The 13,335-nt window shown below is 45.2% G+C and overlaps 1 protein-coding gene across 2 annotated transcripts in view; it reads right to left on the reverse strand.

Annotated features, from left to right (window-relative positions):
• Window positions 1–3,299: 3,299 nt before the first annotated feature.
• Window positions 3,300–13,335, reverse strand: part of LOC103183053 (quiescin Q6 sulfhydryl oxidase 2) — a 59,327-nt gene continuing 49,291 nt past the window's right edge. For both annotated transcript variants that reach the window (XM_042337622.1, XM_042337623.1), the window contains 5 exons: window positions 9,369–9,540; window positions 5,915–6,117; window positions 4,581–4,732; window positions 4,080–4,251; window positions 3,300–3,703 (listed from right to left, as the gene is read on the reverse strand). In XM_042337622.1, coding sequence (XP_042193556.1) covers window positions 3,300–3,703; window positions 4,080–4,251; window positions 4,581–4,732; window positions 5,915–6,117; window positions 9,369–9,540 — 1,103 coding nt within the window. The remainder of the gene's footprint in view (window positions 3,704–4,079; window positions 4,252–4,580; window positions 4,733–5,914; window positions 6,118–9,368; window positions 9,541–13,335) is intronic.

Raw genomic sequence — 13,335 nt, forward strand, 5'->3', positions numbered from 1 at the left:
ACACCATATAGAGAGAGAACAGTAGTTGTTTTGCTAACTGCAGTTTCTGAACCTGTTAATGCAGTGAGCCAATACTGATATAAACAAGCTACAGATTGTATTACAGTACAAAGAATTCACTTTTATTTTTTAAAAATCCACCCCTTTCTTCCCAGTCATTTATTTTAAAAACTACATAATTAAATAGATTAAAAAGGGAGTTAGTTAGTCTCCTTTAAAACAATCCACTGCTAGAAACTGGGAAAACTTGTCTTCCATTCTAGTCCATTGAACTTAATCATCTTTACAGTTGTTCCTGTAGTGACAAAGCTTGAATTGACCTTGAAATTCAAAGTCTGCACCCAGACGCCTGCACTCCAGCACCGTGTATGCAATGGAACTTTATATGTGTGTTTGACTGTGCGTGTGTGTGGCACCTATGTGTAAGTACTTGGAGATCATTTGTGTTTCAATGTATGATGGGTGCGTGTATGTACATCTCTCTGTGCCTATATCAGCGTCAGCTTATTTAATGGTTAATTTGACACAGAGTCAATTCCACAGACGTGCGATTTAAAACATTTCAAATTAAAGAACAACAACAAATTACATTTGTACAGCACATTTTACATCGGGAGGATGTCCCAAGGTGCTTATTATACTTGTATAATAATAATAATATCATTGCATTTGCACCTTTCGCATCAGGAGGACGTCTCAAAGTGCCTCATAGGACTTACGGTAGAGTGAACTAGTCTGTATTCAATACTCTGCCCAAAGAGCACAAAAACATTCACACAAGACCTCGGTAATGCTTTGAGAAAGAGCATTGTAAACACTCACCTGACACCGTATTTTCCACTCTGACTACAATACCTCTTATGTGCCAGAGCCAGGCAACCGCCAGGCTGATTCTTAACCGAGATTACCTTCTGCACAAACTGCATCACCGGCAAAGACAGGGGGATTAGTAATGTTTTTGTCACCTCTTATTCATTTGCTCTGGGATGTTTGGAAACCTCCAATGTGTGTGCATCAGGTTACCCACCTGTGGCTCATTGAAGAGAGCATCGCAGTTCAAACTTTCTGGAGTGGAATAAATCAATTATTGCCATTGTTTACCTGAATTACACTGATTTCATGTTCGGTTTCAACCAGTCTGGTACATAAGGGTAAATTGGAACGAACACAGGATTTGCACCAATTACAATCTCAAGCTCCCCCTCATATAAAAGCTTCCATTATGCTCAGCTTGTAAACACTGTCTGTGCCTGTTAAAGAAAAGACACGGTTTGCTAATTTCATCAGCTTAAACTTGTGAAATCTGCTGAATTGGAAATATGATAACTTCTAAAAATATTAAAATGAACAAACTTAACCGTACATTGAAAGCCATTAATTTTGCAACAAATATATTTTGGTGTAGAAAAGGCGGAAAATATGCCATTCATTGGAAACGTTAGTTAACAATTTACGTGAATAAACATTGAACGGCAGCAATGTAAAGATACATTTACATGGGTGTGAAAAGATAATATCCCAATATAGTTCCCATGTAACCAAAAGGAAGGGGTTGGTGCTCTGATAAAATTACGAATAATAACACAAAATTACTCCTGATAACAGTGTGATTAAAAGGCATCATTATTTAGAAAGTGGACAAAAATAAAACGGTCCACACTCCACCGGAGTATCCAATGTCTCAATACATTGTGTCACGGTGCACAACTCACAGTAGATATGGTACTGTCCATACAACAACAAATTACATTTATAAAGCGCCGTTCACATCGGGAGGACGTCCCAAAGCGCTGGGCAGACAAGGATTTGGACCCAAGCTGGGGGTTGGGATCAGGAGGGGTGGAGGGCAGGGAGGGTAAAGGGTCGGAGGGTGGCACGGTCAAAGAGGAGGGTCTCGAGACGGGACTTGAAGGAGGCAAGGGAGGGGGTGAGGCGAAGGGTCTGTGGGATGGGGACTATTATTATTATTATGCAAGATCGATATACGTCTACACATAGCATGAAACTACATTGATATTTTAGCTGATAAATTTATTAACGGTTTGTCTTACTGGTCATTCAGAAAGAATAAATAAAAGACAAGAAGACGTTTACACATAAACTACAATATTCAATCTGCAAATATGTAAAACACGTGACACCATTTTGGTTACGCAACCAAACATCATATCTTCTTATGATGAGTTACCTCGAACAAAACTCACAAATGCATAGTCACCGCTAAGAAACTATGAAAGTCAGTGGCGAGTAGCTCACAGAAAGTGTTTCGTTCTCTTTTCCCCCCCCCCTCTAAAAGTCTTCATGACGAATTTTCTGATCCTAAAACACCGCTAAAGAGCTTCCCCTCCCTCCCACCGCACCCACAGTAAAAATGCACGTGACAGAAATACAATTTTTTTTTTCTCCATTCTTGTTTTTGAGAGAAAGAAAGAGGAAGAGAGAGAGCGAGCGCGAGAGAGGAGGGGTGGGTGGGGGGGCTTGGGGGGGTGGGGGGGGGAGAGAAAGTGGGGAGACAATTTGGCAACGAAGAGGCATTTGCAAAGTGCAACTTTTAAATAAAAGGTCACAGAAATGAGATCCAGATCAAACAAGACAAACAAAGCATTGAAAGAATATAGATTATCTTTGTTTTCTTTTCACATTCAAACATCCGCCACCCCCCCCCCCCACCCACCCCCCGCCCCACTTAAAACAACCATTTATTCACCCCATCCTTTGCTCTGAATTGAGCTTGAAAAACGTTGATCTTCAAACAAAACAAGTTCCACTCGTATCTCTCATACTGTTACCCTTAAGAGTTCATGATGCTACCATTTGTAGTTTAAATGCACAACCGAAAGAAACCAAGCAGAGTCCGAAGAATATCCAGGAGGTTTCACGCACACGCATTAAAAAAAAGTCCATTCCACCTTGTGCACTGACCGAGCACTAAATAATCACGCCAAATCGACTGTTCCAAATGCAGAAGGTCACAGCAGAAGAGTCCAAGGCCCAATGTCCGTTGTCTGCTGCCACTCACAGACAAAAAAAGTTTTTTTTTATATATTTAGAAGTGTTTTTTTTTTACAAAAGCGGATGAGAAGCTGCAAAATCGGTCCAGTTGGTATATTAATGAGTTTTTGTTATATATATATATATTTATATACTGTATATAAAAGGTTGTTTTGAATCGCACTTTTTTTGTGTTAAAAAGTGACCTGTTGAATAGTTGCTTTGCCACCCGCTGGTCAATCGAGTCAAGTTGATTTCTTTCTCCCACCCCAACCCACAACAACCCAGTTTGTTTGAGGTTTGTGACATTAAAATTGAGCTTGGTCCACATCATCCAACCAAGAGGCAGGACTAGCCGGGAAATCGGGGTAACCTCCACTGCTTCCTGTGGATAGATCAGAACTGGGTCCATTCCCTCCCAACACTCTCATGGCCTGACTCATGCCAGGACCTCCCTGAGCCAGGATGCCTAAGCCACTGTCTTGATACACCAGGCCTGACATGAGCGGCTGGTGAGGCGGGATGGCTTGCAGAGAGGCCGGGGACTGAGGGATACCGTACGGGCTGTTTGATCGCAAATCGTGGTATTGATCCTGAGACACCACTCCGTCCAGACCGAAGCTCGCCCCCTGTCTGCCCAGGGCTGGAGATGTCTCGTTCAGGCTGCTGTACATCCCGTTGGCCTGGCCCATGTCAGACATTGAATGTTCGTCTGAAACCACAAACAAGCAACACACGCAGTCAGTGCCGCCACATGAGCAAGAGACAAGCAACACATCACGTTTCGCCCACAAAATATACAGTCAATCCACTTTACAGTATATTGTATGAAGAGATTTGAGACTTCTGGAAGACGTGATAAGGTGGTGTATCAAATGCAAGGATTATATTATTATTAAGAGTCAGAATGTTGATAGGTGCAATAACTGCACTAACAAGCTAGTTCAGTGCCTTGGGGACGTCATCCTCCTGATGTGAAAGGCGCTATGCAAATGTAATTTTTTGTTGTTGTTCGTGGCTACATTGACTAACTGATTGCTGGACATGGTCAGAGAGTTGATTAACCAGCATATGCTCGCTTTACTCACCAGTGAAGGAGACTTCCGCATCGCTGGCTGCCCCATCATCCTGTGTGCTGCCTTTGTCAGATTTGGAATTTCCTCTCGACCTTTTGATGTTCCTGAAATACTGACCCCATCGCTGTCTCCCAGCGTCCTTTTTCAATCTTTTTTCCTTTGCTCTTCGGTTCTGGAACCACACCTTTAGAAAGACACCGAGAAAAGCAAACTTAACGTTGGTCGTTGTGGATCTCTTTTATTTTCTTAACAGCACTTTACGGGGTTTACTGTTGAGTGCAGTGACTGCATTTTGTAGGTGGACGTGATAGCCAAATTTGCACTGAGGAATCTTCTCACCAACAGCTGTGACGTGAATGACCAATTTTATTTGAGGGATTGTTGCCCAGGACACCAGGAGAAACTCCCTTCTCTTTCTGAATAGTGTCATGTGCATATCGACGTTCATGTGAACAGACAGACAAGACGTCTGTTTTAATGAGCTCCTATGAGCCGTGCAGGTGGAGTGCTTACCTGGACCACTCGCATGTCCAACCCTGTCTCAGAGGAGAGCTGTTCACGCACGTGACGAGCCGGTTTGGGGGAATTGTTGTAGGCGTTTTTGAGCGTCTCCAGCTGCTTTGCGGTGATGGTGGTTCGTGGCCTCTTGGCGTTTGTTTCTGCTTCTGAAAAGCAATGTAAAATCCTGCGTGAATTCAGTAATTCCTGACACCCCAAGTATAACGTCAATATTTGCTTCAGCAGATACACGTAAAATGAAACAGCTACTACCTTAACAAGGAGCTCTTCCAAAGCCTGGATCAATTATAGCGAAACACTCACCTTGCTTGGTGTTGTGGCCAGACATACAAAGACAGTAATAGAACCAGTGAGATTGCAAGACAGAAGGAAACCAAGCTGATCATCCAGCCAGCACCAATACTCTTCCCCTGTAGCTAACCGTTCCAATCCCCTGCTCGCTCCTCACATCCCTTTCTATGCAGTGTTCTTCTTCTTTAAAAGCCTTATACAATTCTCGCTTAAGTCTGGTCTCAGTCTCAACAGGATCCTGTGGCAAAGCCTTCCAAGTTTCCAGGATGATCTGCCTAAAAAGGAAACCTTCCACTTTCTCTCTCCCGCTGTGACTCTTCAGTGACAGTGCTGAATCGAAACTCTGGAACAATCTTGCTCTATCCCCCCCCTACCTTCCCCTTCCTTTTCAACCGTGCCGACAGTCACCTCCCCCTCCCCCCGGCTTGGTGTCGCGCTCCGCCATTGTCAAGCGCTCTGGGACGCTACTCTGCGTGAGGTTGCGCTGAACAAATGCAAGTTGTTGTTGAATCTATGCCTCCTGTTATCCATTTGCCAACCAATGGGGATAATGTCACCCACGAAATACACAGTCATTCCACTTTACAAGGTGTTCTGTGAAGCGCTTTGAAACGTCTGAACAACCCGATAAGGCGCTATATCAAATGCAAGGATTATTATTATTATTATTGTTATTATAATCTTTCACTGTCCATCCTCTCCCGGCCTTTTCCAGTTTGAGGGTTTCAATTTTTCCTTTAGTGTTAAATCAAAATAAAGCATTTACAGTATATATATATATACACACACACAGAGACACACACGCGCACATTAAAACCAGCAGTGAGACATCAGTAGAGACGTATTAGATTGAAAGGACACTATAAAAGGATTTTTTAAAATATATATATAAAAAAAGAAATCTGTGGGGGACTTTTTTTTTAAAAAAAAGGCATTCTGGAGAGTAAGATAAAGGGTTTTATTTTTTTTTACATGTTGTTTAAGATCAATGCTGCGCCATGGGTGGGGGTGGTGGTGGAGGGGGGGGGGGGTCTGACCTCTTTGCTTTGCTGCCTCGTAGTCCCCTTTGCACACCAGTCTGCTGTCGTCCATCAGGTAGAACTCATCCCCGGTGGCCAGCTGTCGTTTGCAGACGATGCAAGCAAAACACTGCAGGTGATACACAAAGTCCTGCGCCCTGCGGACCACCTGTGTGGGGGGGATGCCCTGTTGGCAGGCGGCGCATTTGGTCCCAAATCTCCTGCAATGGCAACAGGCAAAAAGAAGCATTTTCAAACAGGGTCCATGGAAGCAATCATTTGTCCACTCACTCACTCACTCACTCACTCACTCACTCACTCACTCACTCACACACACCACCCACCACACACACACACACACATACACACAGGCAGCCCCCCCACACACACAGCACCACACACACACCCACACACAGCACCACACACACACACCCACACACAGCACCCCCCCACACACACACAGCACCCCCACACCCACACACACACAGCACCCCCCACCCACACACAGCAGCCACCCACACACACAGCAGCCATCCACACACACAGCATNCCCCCCACACACACAGCATCCCCCCACACACACAGCATCCCCCCCACACACACCGCTCCCCCAAGTGAAATAAAATTCCACCCGGGTTTACTGAGCCTATTTATTGCAGCAATTTTAAAGTTCGAAAAAACGACTGTTGTTTTTTTTTTGGAATCCCTTCGCTCAATAATAATTAACTGTGTGGCTGACCGGATCTCGATTTAACTGATCAATTCGGCGATTGATTCGGGAATTTAATTTGAGATCCGCTTCAGCTCTAATCCGGAGCTCTCGAGTTTTCAAACTGGATTTTAAACCTTAAAGTAAGTTCCCCAAAGTGAAGTGGTGCACAATGCGATGGGTTTCGAAACTGCCCAACACTTGGTTGATGGCTGCAAATGCCTCACCCATTGAATAATAATAATAATAATAATCCTTGCATTTGATATAGCGCTTTTCACGTCGGGAGGACGTCCCAAAGCGCTTCACAGAACACACTGTAAAGTGAATTGACTGTATATTTGTGGGCAAATGAAGAGACTGTAAGAGAAACTGGTGTGAACTGCACTAACGTGAGATGTTCATTCCCAGATTGTGTTTTAAACACTTTTTTGCTGCCCACCAACCCCCCCCCCCCCCCTCCCCCCAAAAAAAAAAATCTGTGGCATATGGGGTTGTACCAATGATGTGCCCCACTCTCTTACTGGTCTGATCGCCAACAGCATTAATAAATAAATGAGCGACGGTCGTGCACTGAGACCCCAATCAATCGGGAATCTCATTAAAGAATGGGATGCGTTTTATAATGATGACGATAATAATAATAATAATAATAATAATAATCCTTAAATGTGACACAGTGCCTTATCCCGCCGTTGAGACATCTCCACGCGCTTCAGTGATTTACTGCAGTGACTGTATTTTGTGGTCCAAACTTAGGGTTTCGCCCACAAAAGTGTCCCATAAACAGTCGTACATACATACATACACACACACACACACACACATACACACACACATACACACACACATACACACATACATACACACATACATACACACATACATACACACATACATACATACATACATACATACACACACACATACATACATAGGGAGGGGACACACACACACATACATACATACACACACACACACACACACACACACACATACATACATACATACATGCATACATACATAGGGAGGGGACACACACACACATACATACATACACACACACACACACACACACACATACATACATACATACCGATCTGTATGTACAGGGCACTAAGGCGCACACTGGGACGTTTCGAGGATCCGCACCTCTGTGCCAATGGCCCTCTGATGTAAATCGCGGGCAAACTAACTAACTGATGCTCTGGTAAGAGAGGCGCAGAGTCTGTGTGGTTGGTGTTCAGACCATCGGCACAGACCCAATTTTGTTTCCACCCCCACCCCGACCCCCCTCCCCCCCCCCACCCACCCCTCCCCCCCTCCCCCCGGGTTTCATGTCAACTCAGTGACCCACTTCAGTGGCCGGGATTACAGTGGCTGATCCTCGGCCGCTCGCCGCCTGTGTTCCAATCTCTTGTTTTAGCAAGAAGATAGCAACCAGATATTAATCATCCGCGGTCAGAAAGAAAAAATAATAAGAGAAACAAACGGCAAATAAGAGGCTTATGATCTTTGCTCTGTGTGTGTGTGTGTGTGTATATGGGAGATATGGGCTGTGTACAGTACACGTGGCCACACCACCTATCTCTGGGTTCACCTTTACGCACCGTTCGTGCCCACAATCCGAATTTTTACGGGAAAGGTGTTTGCAAAAAAACGAGGTTTATTCGTAACACATGAATGTGGTCACTCGGGTGGGTGGGGCTGTGGGGGTTATTTTTTTCACACCACAGAAAAATCCCGAAACGAAATAGCGATGTTAAAATAGCAGAACCTTAACTTCGTGTCGCAGAACATTGCCATATTGAAAGGGTTTAACGAATCGTAGGCGAATAGGTGCGTTTGGCTGTGGTGTGTGTGCGTGTGCGTGTGAGGCTGTAGAATGGGGTTTGCGAATGTCGCATTTGGATTCTTCCCCCTCCCCCCCCCCCCCCCCCTCCCCACACACACACACACACACACACACACAACATTTTTTGTTTCAATATATGAACATTTGTCGGATCATATATTCATAGGCTCGTACAGTTAAACACATTTTATGGCATAAAAGAAGTGGAGGGTTCCCACCCCACCCCCGAGTCATATTATTCGTAAAATTACATCTGCCTTCATTAACTATTCGCTTCCTATTCGTTCTGAAGTCCATCCACACCCATTGATTCCCGTCTGTGTGCAATGATCACAGATTAAAGGTCAAACGGTGGGTGGGTAAGGAGGTGGGGGGGTGGGTGGGTAAGGAGGTGGGTGGTGGGTTGGTGGGTAGGGAGGTGGGGGGGTGGGTAGGGAGGTGGGGGGGTGGGTAGGGAGGTGGGGGGGTGGGTGGGTAAGGAGGTGGGTGGTGGGTTGGTGGGTAGGGAGGTGGGTGGGTGGCTAAGGAGGTGGGTGGTGGGTGGGTGGGTAGGGAGGTGGGCGGTGGGTGGGTGGGTAGGGAGGTGGGGGGTGGGTGGGTGGGTAGGGAGGTGGGGGGGTGGGTGGCTAAGGAGGTGGGTGGTGGGTGGGTGGGTAGGGAGGTGCGCGGTGGGTGGGTGGGTAGGGAGGTGGGCGGTGGGTGGGTGGGTAGGGAGGTGGGCGGTGGGTGGGTGGGTAGGTAGGGAGGTGGGCGGTGGGTGGGTGGGTAGGGAGGTGGGTGGTGGGTAGGTGGGTAGGGAGGTGGGGGGGGTGGCTGGTGGGTAGGGAGGTGGGGGGGGTGGCTGGTGGGTAGGGAGGTGGGGGGGTGGCTGGTGGGTAGAATAGTAATTAAGACAAATGAGAGCTTACTTGAAAAAGTCCTCCTTGCAGTAGACACTATCCCCTCGGCTGAAGCACTTCTCCGCCAGCTGTGTTTGGCAGTCACTACACTTCAGGCACTTGGAGTGCCAGTGGCGATCGAGCACCTTCAGAATAAACCTGTCCACGATGTGTTGATTGCAGCCAGCACACACCGGGATATCTGGGGGCAGCACATGGTCATCTCTTTAATACCCCCATAAAGTCGGCCCCACACACACACACTCACACTCACACACTCACATCTTGGAAGCTGTGCGACTGCGACCTCCGCAAACTCACCGACATCACTTCAGGGCTTCCAGGTGAGGCCACAATAAATTAGCGGCTGTTCAGCAACGAGAACATAAGGACACAAGGAGCAGGAGGAGGCCATTCAGCCCCTCCAGCCTGCCCCGCCATTCAATAAGATCATGGCTGATCTTACACTGGGAAAGGCGAACACATAAACTTTAATTCCGTCTTTTATACACACACACACACACACATATATATAAAATATAATTATTAATAAATAATAATTATTATTATTATAAAATATACCGTACGTAAATGAAACAAATGCATTAGACCAGCCATTTCCCCCCCAAAAGTATTCATATTTCAAGCAGTAATCAAAATATATAATATTTGACAATGGCGTTCTTCAACCCCCCCATTATTATTATTAATAATAATCTTGTATTTGATTATAGCGTCCCATCACATTGTCATTGTAAAATATGGACAGAACGAATAACTGGGTTATATATATATATATACATACACACAATTCAAGTAATTTATGTGTGAATTGCAAATCTTATGGATTGCACGATGTCGAGGAAAAACCTTTTGAGAAATATGCGCACGAATTGACATTTTTCACCCCATATTAATATCGAAAACGATGGGCATCTCAGGGGACTTTTAAAAAAAAAAGATGCCGTTCAAGGGTACATCCCTATTTCAGTCAAATGCAAGTGGAAAGGGTTCATTTGACGAGAGAGAGAGAGACATAAAAAAAAATCAAAACTTGCCAGTTATGGCACCCGCATAACCGCACTCACACTCACTCACATGGCCTCATCTTGGAGTGGGGCCACGAACAGATAATTCACACTCTCCCCCCCCCCCCCCACAAAAAAAAAGACACACACACACATATTTTTTTTGGGGTGGGGGGGGTTAGGGAAGGAGGAAGTGGTGGGGTGGGGGGGGTGGGGGGAGATTGTGAACCAGGTCTCTCTATGCGTTCTCACCAAATAGTGACTGACAGGACACCCCCCCCCCCCCCCCACACACACACACACACATACACACACACACATATACACAGGTGGAGTGAGTTACTCTGTCTCTCCCTCACCCGCACATACACCTGAAGGAACACGAATGAGGGTAAAAGCCATTCAGAGCAATGCCTAACCAGTCTTAAAGAAACTATTATATATATATGTGTGTGTGTGTGTGTGTGTGTAATTATTATTAAAATAATGGTATCACGACTTTTGGTCACCCTGTATATAATATGCATTTTTTTTAATATATAATATATATTATATATATATTATATATATATAAAACCAGAAAGCCCCAGTAAAGGTACACGCTGCATGACTTTAGTAAACGTCTTGTGGCCGTTGCTTCACTGTCTGTTGCTTTCGGAGAGAATTAAACGGCCATCGAGCGGGGAAATTAAACATTTGCTTTAATTGTGGCTGTAATATTATTTCGGCGGAGAACAGGAAACAGCTCTGCTCTGCTCTGCTCTGCTCTGCAGGCGATGCGATGCGATGCGATGCGGTGTTAACACGCGCCGCACCGAAAGCCACGCAACAGCAATGTTTTTGACGCATTCGTTGCTTTTCTTTTTTTTTTAAAAAAAATAATAGTTTGGATCCCGTGGTTTACTTTAACCACCGGGGAGAGGAACAAAAAACTTCCTGAACTCATGCACTGAAAAGGTAATAATAATAATAATAATAATAACCTTGTTTGACGCATCATTATTTATCTTAAACCGGACTCGCCATCAAGAAAGCAACGAATATCGATAGTAATTTCCACTGAAATTCGTCCTTCGGTGATTTAATGGTTGTTAACGCTCTAATAATAATGATAATAATAATGATAATAATAATGACAATAATAATGATAATAATAATAATAATAATAATAATAATAACAATAGAAATGACAATCCCGGCGTTTGATGCAGCGCCTTTCACGGTCGGGGGCACAGCTCCGGGCCCCGCGCGGAATCAGCTGGCAGGTGTAGTGACTGTGCACTGTGCGTCAATTGGCCCTTCCATCCGCACCCGATTACGCTGCAGCGTAAATGCGATATCTGCCGGGAACCTTGTTAGCTGTGCTGTCTGTCTGTCTGTCTGTCTGTCTGTCTGTCTGTCTGTCTGTCTGTCTGTCTGTCTGTCTGTCTGTCTGTCTGTCTGTCTGTCTGTCTGTCTGTCTGTCTGTCTGTCTGTCTGTCTGTCTGTCTGTCTGTCTGTCTGTCTGTCTGTCTGTCTGTCTGTCTGTCTGTCTGTCTGTCTGTCTGTCTGTCTGTCTGTCTGTCTGTCTGTCTGTCTTAAATCAATCACCTTCTGGGCGTTCTCCAAACTCTCCAAATCTTCGCCCTTTCTGTGGATGAAAATTGCGTCGGAAAAGCAGAGAGAGAGCTGGAGCTGCCATCCCGCAGAGATACAGCACACCAGCCCGGAATATACCTTTTGCCCCTCGCACTGTCCGATCATCCAGGACCAGGTCTTTCTCGGGGGCTTTTTTTTTTGTGTGTGTGTGTAACAGCCCTCAGGCGACCATAACCTGTCCTAACGAGTAAACGAGACTCAGGCAGATCATACCCCCGTCTGTCTGCACAATCCAATTCAATGGAAATTAATTCCATTTATTTTTTAATTCTGAAATTTCGTGTCTCGAATTTCATTCCCCCCCCCCCACCACCGCCACCCACCCACCCACACCACCCTTCCTCCCCCCCCCCCAAAAAAAAACCCAACCAAACAAACAAACAAACACATAATTTATTTGGTATGACATCTCTCCGGGTTTTTCTGCATTTCGTTGCAATCAGATTAAAACACACAGTGGGATCCACTTTAGAGTATATTCCGTGAAGCGCTTTGAAACGTCTCAATGATAAGGCGCTGTATCAAATGCGAGGATTATGATTGTCATTGCGCAATAATAATAATTGTGCGTGTATCGAAATATAATTATGTCGGTATTTAAACACAATTCCGTTACACGGTACACGCACTGATCGGCCGCGTGTAGTGTTTCCACACACATTAAGATGACGACGCCAAAGAGTGCGGTCGCTGCCCTCTGACTGACAAGTGTCGAAGGCACTCAATCAGCGATTGATCGAATGGCCATTTGGATTGCGGTTAACAAGCGCTCTGGGCTGTGGCGATGGGTTGGTTTGGGGCTCAGCAGCGAGCGCCGCCTATCGGCCAGCGCCGGGCCCTGCAGGTTGCTTCAACCGACGTGGGAATGAGCGAAAAAATTGACCCTCACTCACATCCGATACAGTCAATTCACTTTACAGTGTGTTCCGTGAAGCGCTTTGGGACGTCCTCCCGACGTGAAAAGCGCTATATCAAATGCGAGGATTATTATTATTATTATTATTATTATTATTATTATCCACTAACTTGGCGGAGACAAGTCACCCGCTTCCCAATACCAGAACCAATCTGCTTATTTTACCCCCCCCGATGAATATTTTTTTATTCTGTTCTCGAATTTTACTCTACATATTTTCGCCGACAAAATACAGGCAATTCATTTCACAGTGTATCCCGTGAAGCGCTTTGAAACGTCTGAGCGACGTTTCCCATTCGCTCTGCCGAATGCTGGAATTATTATTATTATTAAGAATAAATATTTCAGTCAATTTATCTCACGAAAGACGCCCCAACAAACAAACTCTTGGGGGGAGGTGTGTGGAAAAATCCGC

The sequence above is a fragment of the Callorhinchus milii genome, unplaced genomic scaffold (genome assembly GCF_018977255.1).
Source record: "Callorhinchus milii isolate IMCB2004 unplaced genomic scaffold, IMCB_Cmil_1.0 Scaffold8, whole genome shotgun sequence".
Taxonomy (NCBI): Eukaryota; Metazoa; Chordata; class Chondrichthyes; order Chimaeriformes; family Callorhinchidae; genus Callorhinchus; species Callorhinchus milii.